Here is a 24,403-nt window from a genome sequence, read left to right on the forward strand (position 1 = left end):
GGTGTCAGATCTGACCCAATCCTCCTCGTAAAGATCTATGTTCTTCCATTTATACATAACTATGCTTAAAAGTTAGTATCCTTCTCTAAGGGCATTTCCCCACCCTTTTTTATGCTCTTACATTAAATCCCTCCCTTCTTTCTGACTGCTTCTCTTGTGGAATTCAACTAAGTTCCCTTCCTTCAATATATATATATATATATATATATATATATATATATATATATATATATATATATATATATATATCATATTTCGAGAAATAATAATAATAATTCTTAAAGTCTTCACGGACTATTTCTTTAATTCTTGAATATTTTTTCTTAATAATATGGCATGAGAATATTATTATTCTCAAGTATTTTAAAAAATGTGTGATATATCTTATAAATAATTATTTTATTATCTCATAACAAAAGTAATAATAAATTTTTCCAATCCTATATTCCTGAAATAAATAAATAATCCCTTAAACAAATATTTTCTTAGTGTTTTACTATTCAATGTAAGTTTCCTTCGATAAATAAGCATAAAATTTGAACGGCAAACTAGTTAGCATAGCACAACTTTACTTTAATTAGAGTAGTGCTTATCTTATCTTCTTTATATATTACTAACTTTCAGTTTTACTACCACATTTACATGGACTTCGTTTTAATATTGATCCTTTCTCCTAAAAGTCTACTATCTAAACAACGCTAGCTGTTCTCTATATGACTAAATGCTTATTGTGCGTGAATGGAATCAATCAAATTGTTTTAACGTGTGTGGTAGGTCCACCCTTGATTATTACTTTTCAGGTTTCAATACAAACTTTCAAAAAGTATGTGTAAGACCGTAAATGCTAATTTAATTGGCATTACTCCACCCTTCCCCTCCGAAAAAAAAAAGGGGGAGGATCCCCTGATCATGAGCCCTTTACTCTGAGACACGTACACTCATATTTTGATAGTGATATACTGAAATTTGATCATATTAACGAATTATAAATTAATCTTACAATACAGAACTATTCTTTTGCGACACATGTGTTGTATTTTTATTGATTTAATGTACTATTGTCAGATTACACAAAAATTTCTTTTGTTATACTTGTCAACATGATTATTAATGAATGGTCTTGTATGTCAATAAATTTCATCACAAGATACAAACACTGCACGTACATTCACATGGATGGTACGATAAATGTAATCGATAGTGCAATAATTTCCAAACAACCAAAACAAGGAAAAGAAAATCAATTTAAATTAAACACCAAGAAAATTAATTAATTGTAACCAGTTTACAGGTTTTGTTTCAGGACTGAGAAAAATAAAAATAGAAAACCAGTACGATGGGGAGGAAATATCACTGTTCGAAAAGAAAGATCCAATATTGATTAGTTTGTATTGGTCTCTCAATATGGAGTTCGTACGTTAACCCACCTGCAAAGGAAGTTAGGGTTTGTATATCTTACATTATTTTTTCTAAGTGCAAACTCTTTTGGTTCTTCATTCTTCCACCGGCGCCTACTTGCTGACCTTATCATTAATCTTGAGGAAAATTTTCTTTACTAAGTAACATTAATGTACGCAGCTAACTACTGTGTGCACCTATCCAACAATTAATAATAAGAACAATAATGTCACTAAATTATTTTAATTATTCTTTTCATGTTTCACATTTCCTCAACTTACCTCCAATGTAAAAAAAAAAAACCCAACTTAATTACCTCCTCAATGCCACTAAATTTCCTTATAATTTGCATTAAAGTGAAACATGTTAATTATAACCACAAGTCCGAGACCATAGTTAATTAAGCATAGTTAATGAAATTTCACATTTTTTTATTTAAATCCAAATTTTGGGGAGTTTAGTGACAAAAAAGTTGTGGGAATAATATAATTTGAGAAAGTGTAAATTTTCTTAATGACAATATCAATAATAATATAATGGTGGTGATTAATATTTGCTTATGATCCTAGATTACTATTAGTAATAGATATGTTGAGACTGAGTAGCTGACAGAGAAAAGAAAAAAGCCAGGGAGCCAAACCTGCGATAGATTTGTTTTTTGTACCGAAAGCCAAATAAGTGAGATATATAGAGGAAGGAAACCGTAGCCATCACAAAATGATTGCTTTGTGCATGCGCATAGAACAACATAGAATTATAATATATATATAGATAGATAGATACAGTGAAAGTCATGCGCAGGAATGTGTGTGTATGTGTGATGCACTTGAGAACTTTGAAAAATGATTAAGAAAAAAAAAAAACAGAAGAAGAAATGATCACACAAGGCATCACAAGCAGTGTTCCCCACCCTCTGATCATATATCATCAGCCTGAGGCTGGCTGATGTAATTTGGTTTGGCATATATTATATAGTTTGTTGCTTCTCAGTTCTCATTGTATCTTCTAAGTATTCATTACATATAACTTGTTACACTTTTTTTGTTCTGTGTATGATCACACACACACAAAAACCTGCTTCTGTGTGAATCATATATCAGAAAGATAGCAACATAACTCCCTTTTCACTTTCCTTGCTTCTATTAAATTTCAAGTCCGTTTTCTCTCTCTCTCTCTCTTTCCACTTTCCTTCATGTGTTCAGAACTTTGTGACCCGTATATATGAGAAATAATTGAGAATTGAATTCATCTACATATAAAGTGAAACGTAACTATATTTCCTGCTCAGAAACAGAAAATCTTCTCTGCTTCAAAACCTGGAATTATTTGCAGACGCCATCATCTCTGATCTTAATTGAATCCATTATTGCTTCATTAATTAGCTTTGAATATATCTAGCTATATACTACTGTATATTTCGAAGTAGATAATGCCTTCAATTAATTCACGTCTTAAGCTTCTTTAATTTCGATGACCAATCAAGGCTACTTTATTTATATCTAGAGACCTTAGCAGACTTTGAATCGTTTTGTTAAAAAAAATCACTTTGATCGGTTATTGAAGCAGTATCTTGCATTGAATTTGTTCGGCAGAACGGTTTTCTTTTATTAAACTAAATGACATCAACATTCAAGGACCTCAAGGTGCGTCAATGCTAGATATTAAATTGGGTTGTGTATATCAGTATATGGTTTTTCAATTTTTAATTTCCATATGATGGATAATGTTCTTTGTTAGGGAAATGGTTCCACTTTTGGAAAATACAGCATCAGCTTCCTTTTTCAAAGATTAGTTGGCTTCAAGAACACGATACGACCTTAATTATTTGGTGGTAGGCTAATTTCTCATTAAATATACTGTTCATGGATGATATTGATATTTTAATCATCTTATTGTTTCTTGACGTTAATGACCAATAGCATTAATCTTATGATTACATACGACACATGCAGGTGATGTCAAAATTAATTATAACTTTGGAATTGTATTCTGAATCTGCATCAATATGCATTAATTATAACTTCGGAATTGTCTTCTTATACCCAACCAAATTAAGCCTTCGGTTGGGTACTCCAACCCATTACTTGCAAGTTGCAACCCTAAAATAAAATATCTTGAAGCATATCTATAACTATCGAACGTGAAAATTAATTGATATAAAGTTATTTAAATTTAATTAATAATTTTGAATTTAAGTCTTAACTATATAATTATATTTTTAAAAAAATCATCACCTATAATAATTTTATTTGATTAAAACAAAATTACCTCCGGTGTGATTTACCTCCTGTGTGATGATATCTAGTTTTATAAAAAAATATATACCTATAATATAATAACATCCTTCCAATCACTTTAAAAAAGTTAATGATTTCAATTAATTTAGCTAGTAATATTATTTTTTAACAAGCTAATATTTTTTTTAGAATGATCCATATAACTATAGTAAAACTTATTTATTTATAATTTATTCTTACCAAACTAATTAGTATTTTTTATGAGTACCCATTTAATTAGTATTGTATCTGTACTTAAAGGGTTTTTTTTATAAAAAAAAAAATACATAGATAATTTAGAGGGAACCTTATTATAAAAAGTATCAACACAAACTTTAAAATGTTCTTGACAAAAGGATCAGATAGTATATTTTTGACAAAAAAAATTAGAGTTATACACATGTATCAAATAAGAAGACATTTTATGTAAAAGTAAAGAAACATATTATTAATCATTAAATTTATTATGAAGTTAAGATTGAAACAAACATCTTATGTGACTTTTTTTAAAATATATGTATTTTTTTAAAAAAATAACTATATAGCGAAAATTTATTATCCACACGCATATAAAATGATTCCTAAGAAACTATATCTACATCTAAACTTAGTCATTGGAACTAACCTTTTTCTAAGTAGCATTTCTTGGATATATTCAAACTTGAAACGGTATAAATATAGTTCGTCCAGAATCACAATTTATTTTAAATATGACCAATCATTGTTGAATGTCGGAAAAAGCTTTAGACCTTTGCATATAGTTTTCATATCTCATTTAATTGGTTCACCTATGAAATCAACGTCATTGTATTTTGTGGTCAAGTTAATTTGTCTAATTTTTTCTTGTTCTGTAAATATAAATTCAGAAATGCTTTAAAAATGTTTCACCAAATCGAAATATTTTCTTTTATTATTCCTAATTTATGTTGTTCGAATATACAACACAATATTGAATAAATATTTGTAAATAATTAATTTCTTAAAATTTAAGGATTACCGTAAAATCTATTATAAGCATTACGGTTTAGTAAATTATTCTTATAATTAGGGCAATAGTTAAAAAAATATAAAGTTTGTATTGAAAAATATAACATTTAGTGTTATTAATACATTTCTACAATGACTTTTAATATAAAAAAATTCCATATATTAATTTTTAACCATTTTTCTAAGGTGGTGTTTGGTATAAAGAATGTTTTAACATTTGTGGCACAGGAATACAATAAAAGTTTTTCATATTGGATAGAAAAGAATAACAATATATATCTTATATGGGTATAAAAAGTTATTCTTGAGAATGTCACATTACGAATAAGTAAGATAATTTTTTTGTCACTTTCATAGTACAATTGCCAAGTAGACTTAAATATACACAAATTTAATTAAATTTATCTTATTTAATAAAATAATTATTAAAACATCATTATTTAATTGTGGTAATATTTTCAATGACCCTTCTTTATGTATAGTATCACATTTGAATGAAAGACGACATTTTATAAAAAAAATTAATTAAGATTAATAAAATTAAATGATATTAACTAATTTTTTTAATAGTATGAAATTTATTATTTTTACTTATAAGAGCATTTGATTCCGGAGGATGTACTATGATTTTAGATGCAAGGTCAATTTCTTTTTATTTATATTTTTATTACTACCTTTGTCCTTTTTTTCAAAATTGTTCTTTTTTAGATTATTCTTGCTGTCTTTTATATTGATTATTTTTGAACTAAAATATCCTTAAATTAAAAGATAGATGTCTCTTATAAGGATACTACAAAAGAATATGATTTAGTGACCGGAATTTTGTGACTGACTGTATTGGTCGCAAATAGAGACTGATCCAAAGACCACTTCTCTTTTAATATAACAAGAAATTTTGATATTCAGCAACAGCATTAGCGACTGATTATTTAGTTGCAAACGTAACAAATTACACCTTGATTGTATTCAAAAGAAGCTATTTTATTCAACTCATATAACTATCTAATTAAATTTTTCAATTCAAATGTGAAAAATAATTTAAAAAAAGAAATTGAATAGATATATATTCAATTTATTTTCCTACTTTACATGCTAATAAAGTAACAAATATTTTTTATTAAATACAAATATATATAAAACTTTGCTACCGTGTTACGTGGTTGCTAATGTTATTTAATATTTGACCACTGAAATAGTTGGTGGCTCATTGTAAAAATGATTAGCTAAAGCAAGAATAGTTTGTCCTGCTTTGCGACAGACACTATCGATTGCTAAATTTATTATAAAACAATTTGACTATATCCTTCGGTTGCTAATATCTTTATAAAAATCAATTCAATAATTATAAAATTGTGAATTCACAAAAATATAAAATTTAATATTTTAAATATTTCATATATAATTAAATATAAATTAATTAAGTAGAAAGTAATTAAGTTGAAAGATAAAAATGATGAATCTTAATAATTTTAAGAATAATATAATCTGCTAACAAATTTAATGTTAATAATTAGATTAATAATTTTTTTTAAGATATGAATTAGTTAAAAGAAATTCTTTGAGCATATATATATATATAACCATTTATTTAAGAATTAAATGGATTCAAGAATTAACCATTGTCTTAGATTTTTCGTTGTGTAAGGCTGTAATTAAGGTGTGTGACTTTGAGGACGCCATCGAAGTGTTCATCAATCCCGAAATTGAGCAAATGGAAGGAGACTGGAATATACCAAAGGGCAAGGGGCATTATTAAAATGGTAATAAAGGAGAAGCAGCCCTAGGATTTCAGTGCCCCAACACAAAAATCAAATTGGAGAGAGAAACACCAGCTAGTCTTCCATAGGTGCAACTCTTTTCACCGCTAGCTTTCTACTACGAGTCATGCAATTGCTCATACTAGTTTAACCTAATCTAAACTTGATACGATAATTTGGTCGTGTCAATTTTGTGGAAAGGTCTTATCATGTCTCAAGTAATAATTGGATGTTTGACTTTTTTATTTATCAAATTGGGGTATCAATTTTATAATTTTTAAAATTGAATTTAAAAGTAAAAAACTAAATATTCTGTAATATATTTTATAAAACAAATTAAATTATACCAATATAAAAATGTATTAATATGCAAAGTAAAATGTGTTAAATTAAATTAAAATGTGTTAATTATTGTCACTTGTTAAAATAATTGGATTTTTGTAGCATTTGAACTTCTTAAATATATGTTTGCATAAAATAAAAAAAATCAATATTTTAAATAAAATATATTTCTAAACCTAATTATAGTAAAAGAAATTCTTACACAACTTTTTTTGGTTTTGAATTTATATAAAATTTTACTATAAATCAATTCTCAAGATAATAAACATTTAATTTTAATTATAATTAATTATTTTATAAAAATCAAGAAATATAAAATTTAAGTTTATAAACATTGATTCAAATATGGTAAACCAATGTTTAAGTCTCTACTAGAAGATGTGCTTACATTTAACATTCTACCGTGTCTTGAATCGAATTTCACCCAAAAGAAGATACATATGGAAAATAAAAATAAAACCCCAAACACACTTAATTAAAATGCTTAATTCACCAAAAAAAATTAAAATACTTAATACCAACCAGAAAACAAATTTAATCCATAGAACTTAAATCCGTGCACTGCAAATGAACTGCTAGCTAGCTAGGTATTGGGATGGAAGGGGCAACATTACTTATAATTTCCGTAATACTCGATACAAGAATGGTTGATATTTCGTAGAACCGCGCATTGAATCCCCTTTAATTTGCTTTACCACCTTTTCTTTTTATTCATTCATGTACATGCTTTTTGCAGTCACTCCCCTTTCAGTAAAAACCCGTTCACTAATACTTACTTGCCCTCCCTCTTTCTCTCCCTCGGGCCCCCTCTAGGGTCTAGCCACCTTTACAACCCTCAATCAAACCAAGTTAATTCAGAGAGAACGATAAAAGCTTCAATCTTGCTAAGGATAATTAAACTCTTTCAATTTTCCCTTCGTCACACCAATTCTACGTACCACACAGCTGTCATCCTCTTATACGTAGTACTACTTAGATTATATATTTATAAGTGGTGTGTTTCATTTCCAGTGATATGATCATACCCAAAATTAAACCTTGTTTATTGTTATTCCTTGATGCTATACCTCTCTCTAATTGCGTTTCTTTTTCTTTCTTTTCAAGCCAATTAATCCTTAAAAAACACCGATCGATCTGAAGCAGCTAGCTAGCCCCATCCCATCTTATATTTCATATTTGTCAATTTGGTCATGGAGACCAACACTAGTGCATTCACAAATGTGAACAGCACTTGGAATCTTGAAAAGATGGAAACAAATGAACAACAAAATGATGAACATAATATTATTCTCCAAGTCCAAGACCCTATGGGTTCTGGGATTTGGCCCAGCAACAACTACCACAACCTTCTTCAAATGCATCAAACACCCAACACAACAACCTTATCCATCATAGCACCACCACCCTCCTCATCAGGGTTCCTTGGAGACATACTGGGTGTTCACAACCTAGAAGAAGATGAAGAGCCAGAAGAAGAGCTAGGTGCCATGAAGGAGATGATGTACAAGATCGCTGCTATGCAACCCGTGGACATCGACCCCGCCACGATTCGAAAACCAAAGAGAAGAAATGTTCGCATCAGTGATGACCCTCAGAGTGTGGCTGCACGCCACAGGAGAGAGAGGATCAGCGAGAAAATCCGCATCCTCCAGAGACTCGTTCCCGGGGGAACCAAAATGGACACCGCTTCAATGCTTGATGAAGCCATTCGCTATGTTAAGTTCTTGAAGAGACAAATAAGGTTGCTTCAATCTATTCCTCAATCTTCAAATCCACCACAATGCATTGGTGTTGCTACTACTTCTCATCATGCTAGTACCTTGTTGTTAGCCCCTTCCTGTGATTGGCCTTTTGCACCAAATGTTCTTCCCAGTTCCACCGCCGCCACCGCCTCAATGGACATGTCGGCCGGACTGGGATTCGACGTCGGCCATGCTCATGCTTGTGATGGCTCCTCCAGCTTTAACCATCATGAGGTAATCAGTGAATAATTAGTGGTTATAGGTTATAATTAATTGTATTGCTTTGTATGTGTATGTATATGGAATTGAGGAGTGCTTGGTTAGTATTAGTGTATGTGTATGTGTGTGTTGATGACTGTTTTGAGCTTGGGGAAAATCAAGGAAAAAAGAATAGAGTAATAATTTAGGGGAGGGGAGAAAGGTTTGTTAGGATATTGTTGACTAAAGGCTTCTGTAGAATAATCATAACGGTTGGCTTGGTTACGTACACAGCCATATAGAATAATGTGTATGCCAGTTTCGGTGTTGGCCGGAAAGTTTGTTTGGTCGAGTCTCTTCCTGGAATAACTTCCACTGTGACGTTATAACCTAGTATTGAATAATGAACAATATTATTGATTTGTGGTCATATATCCCTCTCTCTCTCTCAAGACTTCTTCTATTACTTTCAGTGCCCTTTTTTCTTTCTCTCTCTCTCTCTGCATAATTACACATATACATGCTTATTGGCGTGTGTGCCAGCAGATACACATACACCAGCACTCGAGTGATTTCTACTCCAACAAGACAATATATATAATGTGAGAATCAAGTTAACTTGGCTCATGTTTTTTGTCTCTGATAATTATATGTGATTCCTAAAGGGCTCAAAGAGGAATTAAAACTCAGTTGATACCTGTGTTGTAAAGTTTTAGTTTGCAGATGACTTTGTGAAGAACTGGAATAATTTTGGATATATATTTAATAATGGAAATTATCACCTAGATATATATTCAGTTGTTTCCTTGTGCCTAGATTGACACACAATGGAGTATTTACGTGTTCTGGCTATCCATTGTTTAAGGCTGTTCTGTCATAAAACAATTGATATCTTTCTTTTTAAGTTATTTTAAGCATTTAAACAATAAAGTATTAAATGTTTTTCACTTTTTGAAATATTAAATTTATTTTTTATTCATAACTTTTTTCATAAACAACTCCTTAGCAAATTTCTGTTTATATATCTTAGTCCCCTCTTTCTTTTCTGTGCGATAAAATCAAACACTTAAACAAATGCGGGTTATGGGTTTCAAAACCTAACGGTTTTCATTTGCACTGAAAAAGAAACCTTCTTGTTCTCCCTATGTTTTGTTTCTTTTTATTTTTACCTCATTGAGTCATCTTTATCCGCTTTTTTTGTATGCCTTCTTTCTTAGAGAATAAGAATTCAGGACATCTCGATGCTGTTATGTGCGTATGGAATACTTGCATTGCATGCATATAGTCATGCCTAAATTTTATGTATTTCCTGTAAACCTATGACACACTGACGGTATAGCAAATTCTATGAATATATGCAATTATTGTTTTGTTTAGTTAATAAGTTGCGTTGCTGATAAAAAAAATGCGTAAATGGATTTGAATAATATAATATAGTTGGATTTATGTAATATTATAATATTGACTACATAAAAATTAGTGAGGTGTGTACTATATACAATTTGTCCATTAGCTTAGAAAGGTGCCGAGGGAGGTATATCATTCATCGTGGTACACACGCATATATAATAGATTTAGAGTTTTTGATGGTCTTTTAACACACATATGTATACATGGTGAATTTTCATTTTGTATGCACACTTGAGGAGCATGTGTCATATGGAAAATGTAGATGCATAGCTATTTGCGAAATCTTCACTTTGCTTTAGACATTATATCACTGAAAATGACGTCTTATATATATATATATATATATATATATATATATATATATATATATATATATATATATATATATATTACAGATATAAATTTCAATTTAATAATGTTATTAGATAGTAGTTTAAAAAATATACATCAATAGTTGATTACAGATGAATTCTATATTGAGAAAAATAATTTATAAAACAAAGTGAAGGAAATATGAAGGCTTATAGGAGAGAAAATCCCTCAAGTATTTTGATACATATATAGGCCCACAACACATGTCAAAAAGTATTTTTAAAAGAAAAGATCAAAGTGCTTCATCTACTTGAGATTTAATTACAAAGTCACTTAGCAATTGGTCACCAGCAAGTGGTAATACATGGCTTCAATTCTCAAATAGTATAGTGTTTCAGTTGGAGCCATAAGAAATAGTGGTAAGAAAACATATATTTTTCTAATATACAATTTAAATTTATTAAAACTCATGAAATTATAAGTAAAGTTTATTAAATAAAAAATAACGTACACATAATTTCATCAATTAACAGTAAAAATATACTAAAAGTGTGTTACGTACTAATATTTCTCATACTTGTAAATGTACTTAAAATCCAAATTTAGAAAATGAGAATTTGTACCAAAAAATTAGAAAATGAGAATTGAAGATCACAATCCATTAAAAGCTCACTTATGATTATTTTATTTTAATTAACATTATATTTTTCGGTACATATGCATTTTAATAACATGTTATCTAATAGTAAGTTTAATTGTAAGGGTCTTGCTAAGTTAACACATAATAAATACATTATATTAAATACTTTCATTTCATTTACTAAAAAGAATATTAAATATTTTTTATATTTTAATATAATAAATACTTCTTCAATAAAAAGTTTTAACTAGTTTCCACAAACATTTACGTTATTATATACAAAAGTCTTGCTTTTACTTACTAATATTTCTCTTCTCTAAATATTATTTGAAACAATTTATTTGAGAGAGTGACTGCTAATTATTACAGACTAATAATTTTTCCTTGGATTATTATTTATGTATATGATTTGCTATAATCCTAAGATAAACAGATAATGAAGGCAAAACTCGTCTAGCTCAAGCACAATAATATTTCTTGTCCTTTAAAAAAAATGTTTCTTGACTCCATCTTTTTTAGCTCATACTTCTTGCAATGATACATAAAAAAGTGTTAGAGTTAATTATATTTTTTTTATCTTTTAACTATATGCAATTTTGGTCTTCTAATTTTGTTTGAGTCAAATAATTTCTATTTTAAAATCATGTAAATTTGGTTTTGTTGATTTTCTTTTTTCCTAAACATCTCAAATTCTTTGTCTTATGCAAATATTTGGGCTTTATTATGAATTTAGGATATGAAATAGTTTTATAAATTTAGATTTAAAAAATTTAGTGAGAATTTAGTAATGTTTAAATGATATTATACGGCATAAAATTAGGATTTGAAGAACGAAAATTGTGAGATTTTTTTTTGGGTGAGATTTAATGATTTTATTAGTGAACTTTGAGTAGAATAATTATAAGGTTTAAAACAAAGTAATTGATTTAACTTATGAAAACTTTAAGTAAAACATAAAAAATTTGAAGATTCTATGTGGAAGAAAAAAGGACAGAGAAACCAAATTTGTCTAATTTTAAAAACATAGAACTGAATTAACTAAAAAGATTTAAGAAACCAAAATTACACACGGTATAATTGAAAGAAATGTTTCATTTTATGCATCGCTTCTTGAAACGATTAATGTTGCTCTCTAATCCACTTTCCCCTCTTAGCCACTTATACATAGTACTCTTCCTTAACCATGTACACCTAACCCCACTACTAGTCTATCTCTTAACTATATTAACACCAATTTCACACTTCTCTCAACTACTCATAAACAAATATTGAACACTTGGAAATTAATCCCCAGGAAGTCTTAAAAATTCCATGAATCAAAGTTAAACCATCCTTAATTCTTGTTTTTACTATTTTGTAAGAAACAAACACACTTAATTTGATTTCATCTTTGATTTTGATGTGGAGATCTCAAATTATAATGTTGTTGGTTGCAAAGATGTCATAGATAGCAAGGTTACGACCTGCAAAATCAGAAAGAAGTAGAAGAAAATTTAGAATTGTGGATTTGCACGTATATCTGATGGTAAGAGGTAATCGTATGATCTTGCACTATATATTGTCAGTGAGGTGTGTGTATTTTTAACTCAGCAAAAGGTAAAACTATATATCATTGAGTACAATGGGTGCCCAAAACCATTTACAAAAATGGTTGTGTGTATCATATTAGGAGACAATGAAGGGTGTGAGTGGATGAGAGGAGTGTTATTAATTAGTCAAATCTTCAATTCCAATAAGATACCAATTAAGTTACTCGGTCATTCGTTTCATAACTATATATAATGAGTCACTGATGGAACTAATTGAACAGTATAATGTTCAAGTATATAATAAATTAAATAATGAGAACATTAACATGCGACCTCTTCAAATAATTGGTTCACTAATTTACTGAATACTGATCAAACTGGTCAAGCCTAGCCAAGTTTTGTACTGAGAAAATTGATTAAAGTCAAGCCAGGTTTTATAACTATGAGTAAGAGAATGATACTCAAATCACTTGTCCCTTTAATAAATGATACTTTCCTTTAATAGGTTCCTCCCTTAATTTTTTAATGAAAGAGATGTATGTGATTTCAATCCATTCTAGCTAGCCTTAATTTGGAGTAGGGTTTATAAACAGGAAGTAATTATCGATGAATTGCGTTTTCCGGTAATATATGCTTTAAGAATATTGTTTATATCCAATTATAAGACTACCAACGTACCAACCAGCCAGGACATATTACATAATATTTATTTTATTATATATGTTATTTTTCTATTTTAAAATAATTCTGTCTTCAATTTTTTAAATATATTTATATTTTTTATTAAATGAAAGAAAACATACTAATTTCTTTTTAAAACTTCAACATTATCTAAAATATTTCCGATAAATAGACTAAGAGATTTGTGCCAACACCAAATAGAATAAGATCGAGAGAATAAATTGAATAAAAGGAAAATATAGTTAAATAAACTTATATTCTTTTAATGTAAAACCTTAAATGATACGTTATATATGAATATAGCAGTAGACAGTAGTATGTAAATTATGGCCTTAATTAGGATCTTTGTCGGTGTTCTAAAAAAAATTGTACGGTTCTTAAATCTCAAATTAAAACCAGCTGTGAATTCTTGGATTTTACTCAATAATATGACATAATAAGAGCTAGATACGCCCTGTGTGTGGGTTCTAATTTTGTGAAGAGTAGAGCAAAATAAATTATTGCCGAAGAAGAATATCGTGCATGGTGAAGAAAAGTAGAAACTGTGTTATAAACTCGGATGCTTAATTTGCAGATCGTTCGATCTCCGCTAAGCATATATAAAGATATAAGAAGCATGAAGTTTACAATAATGCCTTCAAATTTGATCTCTAGTCGTATATATGCATCTAATCGATACAGAATGCGAGTAAAAATTGATTGTTTTGCGGCCACTCAAATCATATCATTTTAAGGAATGAAAATCACATGATAAGTAGACTGCAAACACACAACATTTATAATATACGCGCTCGCAGTGAAGGAGTATGGTTCAATTAGTTAAACACCATAGCTGAATTGCTATAAATCTCCAAACATTATTTTCTACGGATTATAAATAAATAAATAAAAACGCGCCAGTACTTACACTCACAAAATAGTGGCTGTTAGTTAATTATAACTTGCATTGCGGGTATATGTCAGTGGCTTTTTCTCTGCTGGCGGTGCTTGTGCTTCGTACTACATTGAAAACTATGTTAAAGCATTCCTGTTTAACCCTATTCATTCACGTAATGAATCCGCAGATTTTAAGGTTTCAAGAAAAGATGGAGTGCAAAAAGTCTTATACTACACTATAACTTTTTGAAGCACATATACTACTTGAAAACGAAAAAATTCATCATATAACAGACACCGGAATTAGTTTAAAGACTCGTGATACTTATGCAAAAATTAAATTTTGATATTTGACATCACTTTTCTGAGATGAAAAAGTCTTTTTTTATGTGTCTTTGTATACATAGAGTGAGAGAGAGAAAGACAAATTTGTTGTCAAGACAATTATCATGTATGGCATAGTAATTGAGTATTGAAATTGAAATAAATTAAAGACGCCCCCCAGGACTATGATATTTTATTATATAAAGAAAACGCCCAAAGTTAAGCTTAAGAGGCTAATTAACCTATATAAGTTACGAATGTTTATTTAGAGGAAAAAAAGTTGCAAATGTTTTTAAAAGAAAAAGTTACAAATGTTTATTGCTACCTCGACTATCGATGAGCATTATGAGAATCAATCCTCATGATGATCAGAGAGCAATATAAACCCCTTAAAAAAAATAATATACAAAAATATCTTTTATTTTAAACACTTCATTAATATCTCTTTTTTTTATCTTTTTTTTTCTATCGCATCATGGATTCTATTATACTTATAATTTTTTTTTTAACTCTTTCTATGAGTATTGGATAACACATTATTGAGGGTCAATCAAACATTTAAAAAAAACGAGAGCAATATAAAAGGAGACCCTTTTATCTATATTAATAATATAGAAGACCACCCCGATATAGTCCACAAGCAAAAGAGGAGCAGGCCCAAAGGGAAGAGAGACTAAGACTTGCATGGAATCCATACTCAGCTTTCTATTAATTTTTTATATACTGTATCGATTAATTTTTCTATTATTTGGTATTTTTAATTTCTCTTTCTAATTTCATGATAAATATGTAATTTTCAATGCATTGTTGTTGTAATTTTTCACTTAATCACAAGTTATATTACATAATAAAAGAACGCTGGCCTATAATTTTTTTTCACCAGTAATATACCTCTCAACGAGAAAGAAAAATATTTTTTCATTATTAGTTGGGAATTAAAAAAAGAGACGAAAAAGAAAATTCTTCCATTGGTGAGATGTCATCTTGCATTGAGAAAATTGACAAATTGTGAGGAACACATTTATAACTATTAGTTAAAATTTATTCAAAAGTGAAAAAATTATAAGCAAAATTTATTAAATAAAAAGTGAAGCTTATATAAATTTATTAAATAGATGTTGCTAAATTTTTTTATCTAAATATTACTCTTGCTAGGCCAACTCATCTCTTTTTTTAGTAAGAATGACAAATGCGTCATTTCATATTATAACAGTTTTTTGTTTGAAATAAATAAGAGGAAAAACAATGTTTTGTTTCTTAAATTAAAGAAAATTAAAAATTCATTTTCTCTTCTAATTTTCTTTCTTTTTTCTCTGTCTCTTTTTTCTTCTTTGCGTCAACTGATTAATTAGTTCGATGATTGTTATTAAAAAGGAAAAAATAGTGGTGACCAGATCATGCCATCCTGGAGGCTAGCAAGTGTGCACTGTTGACGACATCTAAACTGATAAATGGTAATAATATAAAAACTTGGTTTGGTTTTGGTAGACAAAAACAAAACAAGAAAAATCTAAGGACTAGGAAATCCATCTACACTCGTGCTAACAAATTCAGTTTACAAGAAAACAAATAAATTACCATTGGTTTATTTCAAAAGAGAGTAAAATTAATTTTACAAGGTTTTTTTACAGCATTAATTTTACATAGTTGAAAGCAATTAAAATTTATATTTAAATTAATTTTAATTATAAATTTCATATTAAAGCGTATGTGAACTAAATAAATTATTTTTATAACTAAAAAAAATAGACCCTAAAATCACTCCGAGTCACTACATTTTATGTGTTCTTCTTTTAGGTGACACTTTAAATAATATAATACTCTCTCCGTCCTAAAATAGCTATTCTCTTAGGTTATTTTACATAAATAAAAAACAATAATAAATAGATAAAAAAATAATTTTATAAAACTAATCTCATATCATCAATATATTTTGTTATTTATCATTAATATTATAACAACTATGACTAAAATCAGATAATTAATATTATATTGAAAGACAAAAAATGATAATTATTTTGAGATAAAATATTTTTAATTATAATGAAACGGAGGAATACCTTAAACAATTAATTTATGCAAAAGTTTCATTAACGCGTAATCACTTCAATATTATGAGTTCTTCAACTATAATGATTAAGGGTTAATTAAGTTTTTAAGTCTCAAATGATGTGGTTTTGAATTTTTTATTCCTAAACTATTTAAAAAAAAAATTGATTCCTAAAGATTTTGCCATTATTAAAAAATATAATCTCTACCATTAATATATGTTATTTATTAAGTGATGAAATATTATGAAATAAGACATATTAAATGTCCTGTGTATGTTATTTACATATCATGTAAGTTTTATTATATTTAAATAAATAATTAGAATATTATGTTATTAAAATAAAAAAAAAGAATAATCATTATTAAATCCTAACGCTTCAAGTACCCATGAATTTACAACAATTACATATGAGGAAATGTACGATGTTGAATTGGAAAATAAAAACTAATCACATGACTACTTAAATAAACAACTCAACACTTAACAAAAATTATTAACAGCAGATACTATTTTTAATAACGAGACCAAATTTTTTAAAAAATAATTTAGAGACCAAAAATTCAAAACCCCATATTTGAGAACTAAAAACTTAATTAACCCAATAATTGATTAATTCTCTTAAATACATGACTTACTGTGTACGCATTAGAATGATTTGAGCTCACATTACAACACTTAGCACCCTTGAATACATATTACGAAAATAACTAGTCTTTTATAAATAAAAAAAAATCATATAACTAATCTCGATAGAAAATAAGAATGAAGTATTCAAAAATAAAACTTTCTTACAAAACAAATCATATAGTTATGAAATTATTTTGCTGTCTTACTCCTGGATATTATTTCCTTCTCCTAATTTTTTAATTAAAAAATATAATTACAAAATTATTATTTTATTTAAACCCATAAATATGAATTTTTAATTTATAATTCATAATATATTATTAATATCTCAATTACTATTAGTATTATTATTATCAATAACAATAGCATTATTATGCTAATTATTATTATTATTTTTATTGTCATCAACATTACTACAATTATAATTATTATCACCATTATTATAACGGATATTACCATTCTATTCTACCATTATTAGCATGAATATTGTCACTTAATATTGATCTTTTAATAAGACATCCATTTGAGTTTCTAGTCCACAAAGTTAGAGAATATATCATACTAACACATTATAATATTATGAGTAAATTATATATATCTTTCTTGCAGTTTAAGAAAATTACATATGTTTATTATTCTTTTAAAAAACTTATACATATCTCTCATGAGGTTTAAGAAAATTATATATATTTTTCATGAGATTTAAGGAAATTACATATGTTTCATTTTTGTTTTCAAAACCCACACAAATATTATAAATGTTGTCTAAGTATTTGACAATAGCAAGTTATGTGCGTTGAAAATTTTGATTAGAAAATACTAAAATATGTTTTTCGTTCTCCTAAATATGAAAATGTTCAAAATTCATACCTGTAAATTTTTTTGTCTATTTTTCGTCCTCGTAAAATTTAAATATTATTTTTTGTTTGGAGTTAGATTCAGATACATTCAAACCTACATGTATGTTATCATAGAAAGTGTCAAAGTTTTTAAGTTTTGTAAATGAGTTATATGGTCGAAGCTAGGTTCGGATACATCCGAATATGTTGTTATAGAAAGTGTCTTATGTTTTTCAACTTTTCTACAACGATTATACATATAAACAATGTAAATAAATTAAAATAACCTAACACTTTTTACAACATACATGTAAGTTCAGATGTACTCAAACCAAGCTTTAGACCAAAAAATAACATTTAAATTTTATGAGTACAAAAAATAGATAAATTATTTTGTAATGATGAATTTTGAATATTTTTATATTTATGAGAGAAATATATATTTTAACATTTTTTTAATCAAAATTGTCGACACATATAATTCATTAGTGTCAAATGTTTAGAGACAATATCAAAGAGATTTGTGTATATTTTAAAAATAAAAGAAGATATGTTTAATTTCCTTAAAACTCGGGGTGACATGTGTAGGTTTTATATAAAAAAGAGATATATGTAATTTTTTTAAATTTGATGAAGAAATGTGTAATTTACTCTAATATTTTTATTTCAAATAATAGTATTTTATAATAAATAAATTATATTCTTAAAAACATTTTATTAACCGAACATTAGAATAAAAGTCGGTTAAAAGTTATATTATTCTTAAAAAACGAGATTAAATATAATTTTATAAAATTTTATTTTTTTAATAATGAAGGTTTAAGAATGGAAAATTAATTTAGTCCATAATAAATTTAAAATTTACCTAACACCACTGAGTTGTGATGACACATGTTCTCGCCCCACCATAATGAACCCACCAACTCTTTCTCCGTTCCTCGGACTTTGATTTTTCTGTATTTCCCATACTTTATCCATTTTTGGCATCTGGGTTTCTTTCCTCTCTCTCCAAAATCGAATCTTTCTCATCTGGGTCACTGAATTAATTTGCCTTTTCAACTTGCTGAGCGGTTGCTTAGCGTGATGGCTGTGTTCTGTCACAACAATGAGTGCTCTGAATAGGACCATTATTTCCTTCAACAAAACTTCATCCTTCAACCGAAGGACTCTCGGCATTGGAAGTCCCAGAGCGATTCACAACAACCGCTTCGGATGTGTCTCTCTCAGGTTTCAGGTTCTTATCATCACTGTCTCTGTGGTTTCCTTCTTTGTAGCCGTAGGTGGTTACATGTACGTGCTTCCAAGCCTTAGCCGCGCGTTTTTCAATGGCCAAGTTCCCTTATTATCTGAACATAACAGCAACGGATCAGTGAGAGAATGTGATGTCTTTGATGGAAGCTGGGTGCAGGTTAAAGATCACACCTTGTACAATGCCACAGAGTGTCCTTTTGTGGAACGAGGATTCGATTGTTTAGGGAATGGGAGGGGTGACAGGGATTATCTTGGTTGGAGGTGGAAGCCGAGGAGTTGTGATATTCCAAGGTTTGATGTGCGTGGTGTGTTGGAAATGTTGAGAAGCAAAAGGGTTGTTTTTGTTGGTGATTCAATGAGTAGGACGCAGTGGGAGTCTCTGATTTGTATGCTCATGGCTGGGGTTGAAGATAAGAGGGGTGTTTATGAAGTGAACCAGAATCAGATAACAAAGCGGATCAGGTTCTTAGGGGTTCGGTTCAGTGCCTTCAATTTCACCATTGAGTTTTTTCGCTCGGTTTTCCTTGTGCAGCAGGGTCGGGTGCCTAGACATGCGCCAAAAAGGGTCCAATCCACGCTTTTGTTGGACAAATTGGATGATATAAGTGACCAGTGGCTTAATTCAGATATTCTGATTTTCAATACTGGACATTGGTGGGTTCCATCTAAGCTTTTTGATATGTAAGTTTCCCTTCTTTCACACGTTTTAATGCTAAGCCACTGCCTAGTACAGTTGATTCTAATGCAGAGAGTGGGAGCCAAGGGTAATTTCAGGTTGGACTGAGACATGTACCACATTATGTCCATATTCTATTTTCAAAAAGAACATAGATATGCATATATCCCATCTTGACATCTATTTTAAATATGTGTAGTTAATGTAGTTGCTCCTGAATCCTCTTATGCAATCTGTTACATTTATAATTACATTCAAGAGTACTTCCCTTTGAATGTTCCTAACTGTCAGGATAAGCTCTCTGTGAGCTTTCTTGTTGGATGGGAATTGCATGTGGCTACTTTTTCTAAGCATAATTTTCTATAAATAACTTCGTACCCCATTGCCCGGAGGTTCTTCGCTATGCGAAGGTATGGGGGAGGGATGTTGTACGCAGCCTTACCCTTGTATATGCAAAGAGGCTGTTTTCGGATTCGAACCCATGACCAACAAGTCACCAAGACATAATTTTCTATAAATTGAAATAACATTATAACTTACCAGTAGCAAATGTTGTATTAGCAGAAACGTGTTTATTAGCATAACTATTTTCCAAATCAGCAAATCCTTCTGGACTCTCCCATTTTGCCCCTTTTTTGTCTCTTCTGGCTTATACCTATCAGATTCTAGGCCTTTGATCTGATTCATTAAGCAATCAACCTTGATTTTCCCCATCAGGCCTAACAGATTCATTATTCGTTAAATATTCATTCAACTGCCTTTTAAATTTATCTTTGTTAGGCATAATATGTGTCTTCATATTTTGATATCTTGTTTTTTGGTTCCTGTGTAAAATGGTCCTCTTCTTTCTTTCAACAGGGGCTGCTATTTCCAGGTTGGAAGCTCTCTGAAACTTGGGATGACAATTCCTTCTGCCTTTAGAATAGCTCTTGAAACTTGGTCATCATGGGTTGACAGAGAGATTAATAAAAATAGAACACGCATCTTCTTTAGAACTTTTGAGCCTTCTCACTGGAGGTATTCCTACTTAACTGTTAACATGATTCTCTATTTAAGCATGTTTGTCTTTCTTCATATAATTGCTTAAAACTATTCCTTTTCTTGGTAAACCTTCCTAATCCAAGACGTAAGAAGTATGCTCTATAATTGCTTAACACTATTCCTACTTAACTATTCCTTTTCAAAATATATATTTACATCATGCAAGTGGCAAATTTCGCTCGGTTTAAGGAACTTCATGCATAGGAATTTCTAATCTTTGAAATCTCACTTGCTGGCCATGCCTTATGTATAACTCAATCTTTCCTGGTTAAAGTATGCTCTCTTCAACAATTATTGATCCATCCTTCATGATTGCTGCAGTGATCTTACCCGTAGGATTTGCAATGTGACCCAGTACCCAACATTTGGAACTAATGGAAGGGACCAAAGCTTGTTTTCAGATACAATTTTAGATGTTGTAAAGAATGTTACTATTCCTATAAATGCTCTTCATGTTACTTCTATGTCTGCGTTCCGGAGTGATGCACATGTTGGTAGCTGGAGTGACAACCCATCTATTCAAGATTGTAGCCATTGGTGTCTTCCTGGGGTACCTGATATGTGGAATGAAATTATCCTGTCCCAACTTTTTGCTGAATCTGAAATCCCTTCTCAGCAAATTGAATCATTCAGTAAGTTCAGTTATCTTCTAATAGACTAATACTCTTTTTCACTTTTGCCTGGGAGCCTTTGGTATGATTTAAGCGCATTCATGATTAGCTAAAATACTAAAACTTCTTTTGATTTCTATTGGGGCAGAGTCACTCCCCTTATGTTTAGTAATTGGACATAATTTCCCTCATCTAACTTTTATGTTAGCTACTATTTATTTAGATTGAATTATAATTAAGTCTCTCATATATTGTTCAAACGATACTACTTTTATAGTCAATATGTAGAGAACTAACAGGAGGGGGAGTCAGGGTATGTATTTTCCTAATCACGAAAGCAGTATAATTGCAAGAACTATCCGCCCTTAAATGTAACTTTGTGCAGCCACAAAATAACTACTTGCCATTGCAATTCTATTTGTAGATCTATCTGCAACTATATAATATATCTTAAACTATATGGCCTTTCTATTTCACATGTTAATGTATGATAATTTATGCCACTTTAGCTTTCCGTTCTCAGCTTGACCTATGCATGTTAAAATAGCTATGTTGTTATTCTCATATATACCGTGCATTTTTTTTCCCTCAAGTCCGATGAGTTTAGTTATAACTTTTCTTAGGTTGGATACTTTACATGTTTCTACTCCCCACTGTAACTTATTATGATTTCAGTCCTAAGCCCCTTAGCCCTTGTTCCACATCAGAGAGAGAGAATACTTTTCTTTTATGAAGTAATGCTTCATCATTTTTAGAAAAGAATTACATTTTTCACATATTATTTCTGGGTGCAGATTAGAGAGACTAAAATTCTTAGTAATTGCAAGCATACCTCAAAAAATTCAGATGCCTCCTAAGTATGGATCGGATTCTAGCACCATAAATCTGGAGCCATCTCATTCTGCAATTTTGACCTCTGCCAGCTACCATGGTTTTCTTCAAAACACAAAACTGCACCAGATTTTGTAAAAGGCCAAAATACACATACCATTTGTCAAAATCCAATGAAATGGAAAGTAATTTTTTAATTTTCCAATTCTTTGTATTTCAGAAAGGGTGTCTGGGATGCATATCATGATTTTTGGATTGTCATGACAATACTGTTGTTCTGCAAGGCAAAAGAGAAAGAGGATTGTACGAATCAATCAATTTCATTTTTCTGATTGCCCTGTCTTATTTTTGGTTGTGTCATATTTCTCTTTATTTAAATGAAATTGAGTTTAATTTTTTGCTTCATTTGGATGCCATTTTTCTTTTGGCCTTGTGAAAGGTTAATGCACCATTTGACAGGGTCAGATCAGTCATGTGATCGATCACACCTATTCAGAAACTTCATGTTCATATCTATACCTATATTATGCACAATACAGTGCATTAAGAACAACAATAGATAAGTGGAGACCGATCTACTCAAGTGTAATATGTGGATAACTCGACGCGTATAAAAAATAACTGGAAAACAAATAAGTTACAGAATATTAGTCACATGGTGAAGTAGTCTAGGTATAGTCCAAAACAGTGGATGTGCATATTCCATAAGTAGACAATAATCAGTTGAATCTACGTTCAGGGAGATTCATTTGTATCTCACATGGAACATAATCCTCAAGGTATGTTCGTGTTAGATTATCATCACCACTAAACTGCCTTTCCGGTGAAATACTGGCTTTAAGATAATGAGAAAAAATTGAGAATAATTCGAGAATCTTTGTTCAACCAAAACGATCATTTGAGTGCTCTTAACATGATTGATGTATATTAAACTTTTTTGGATTATTGTCAAGTACTCACAAGAATGTTTGCCAATGTAATGTCTGTTTTAGCCATTTTCCAATTACCATTTTAAATGGATGGAACACTGATTCCACAATAAAAATGTATAATACAAAAATGTAATATATATAACATGAAATAAATCACACGTGGCTTATTGGATTGGATTAACTATTGAATAAAATAATCATGGCTAAAATATATTTGGATTCTTGGAAAATTTGAAAAATATTAATTTTATTATCATAATTTTTTTTATAGTAATTTGGTTCCAGTTTTATAGTAATTTGGTTCCAGTAAAAGTGACATTTTTTCCTGTAATTTGATTATAAGTAAATTAAACAATCTGTGATAGTTAAAATATACCAAAATGAATTAAATAATTTTTTATAGTTAAACACTTCCAAAAATTATAATCATTGGTTTTGTATCATTTGAGTCAGTTTTGTATCTTTTGAGTTTGCTTGAAAAGATAAGGAGAAATTAATTAAATTCGTTAATGATGTCAAGAAACCATTTAACAAAGTTATTGCTAAAAATCAATAAAAATATTTTATTTTTAGAACCAAATTTATAAAAAAGTTAAATGAAAACAAAATTAATATTTTTTTAAATTTTACAAAAATCCAAACATATTTTACCCAATAATCATTTTATAGCTTATGGTAAAAGAACCCTGTAAGCTCAACTTATGGAATTTTTTCTTTAAAATAACCGGACATAATCAAGCACAATAATAGTATATTTATCAAATTAAGCAATATATATATATATATATATATATATCTTTTGAAAATAAGGTGACACATCACAATCATGCATCAAATTAAGCAAATTTTACTTAAAACCAGACACGCCAAAGCTATGAATACATGTAAAAAAGACATTTTATGCTATCTTTTTAGTATCTTACCAAGCTTTGGTGATGATCTTTCGCCTCTACCTTGTTCGCTACTAATTTCATCCGTCACCCCTGCACTCTTATTTTATCTCCGAGCATTAGATAGGACACAAGAAGTAGAATAACAGGTCCACGGAGAAATCTCCAAAATGAAAATTG

At 29.3% G+C, this 24,403-nt stretch overlaps 2 protein-coding genes across 4 annotated transcripts; both read left to right on the plus strand.

The window, feature by feature from the left end:
* The first annotated feature begins 7,575 nt into the window (after positions 1 to 7,575).
* Positions 7,576 to 9,127, plus strand: LOC100775296 (transcription factor HEC3). The gene has a single exon (XM_003524253.5). It carries the CDS (start codon positions 7,951 to 7,953, stop codon positions 8,749 to 8,751), a length of 801 nt encoding a protein of 266 aa, XP_003524301.1. The 5' UTR covers positions 7,576 to 7,950; the 3' UTR covers positions 8,752 to 9,127.
* A 9,740-nt stretch (positions 9,128 to 18,867) lies between these two features.
* LOC100775841 (protein trichome berefringence-like 7) lies at positions 18,868 to 22,806 on the plus strand. Of its 3 annotated transcripts, none has more exons than XM_006580268.3 (4): positions 18,873 to 19,923; positions 20,777 to 20,935; positions 21,281 to 21,591; positions 22,365 to 22,806. In XM_006580268.3, exons 1-4 carry the CDS (start codon positions 19,097 to 19,099, stop codon positions 22,367 to 22,369), a joined length of 1,302 nt encoding a protein of 433 aa, XP_006580331.1. In that variant the 5' UTR covers positions 18,873 to 19,096; the 3' UTR covers positions 22,370 to 22,806. The 3 variants fall into 3 exon arrangements, with proteins under 3 accessions (XP_003524302.1, XP_006580331.1, XP_040871532.1); XM_041015598.1 differs by having other exon boundaries at positions 18,884 to 19,923; positions 22,622 to 22,806; XM_003524254.5 differs by lacking the exon at positions 22,365 to 22,806 and having other exon boundaries at positions 18,868 to 19,923; positions 21,281 to 22,354.
* The last annotated feature ends 1,597 nt before the right edge of the window (positions 22,807 to 24,403 follow it).

The sequence above is a fragment of the Glycine max genome, chromosome 5, assembly GCF_000004515.6.
Source record: "Glycine max cultivar Williams 82 chromosome 5, Glycine_max_v4.0, whole genome shotgun sequence".
NCBI classification, from domain to species: Eukaryota; Viridiplantae; Streptophyta; class Magnoliopsida; order Fabales; family Fabaceae; genus Glycine; species Glycine max.

Excerpts from the sequence above, each read along its gene's own strand:
- LOC100775296 (XM_003524253.5), top strand. The coding sequence starts at position 7,951 with ATGGAGACCAACACTAGTGCATTCACAAATGTGAACAGCACTTGGAAT.
- LOC100775841 (XM_041015598.1), top strand. The coding sequence starts at position 19,097 with ATGAGTGCTCTGAATAGGACCATTATTTCCTTCAACAAAACTTCATCC. Across the intron at positions 19,924-20,776 it reads CCATCTAAGCTTTTTGATAT|GGGCTGCTATTTCCAGGTTG; the intron begins GTAAGTTTCCCT and ends TTCTTTCAACAG. Across the intron at positions 20,936-21,280 it reads TTTGAGCCTTCTCACTGGAG|TGATCTTACCCGTAGGATTT; the intron begins GTATTCCTACTT and ends TGATTGCTGCAG.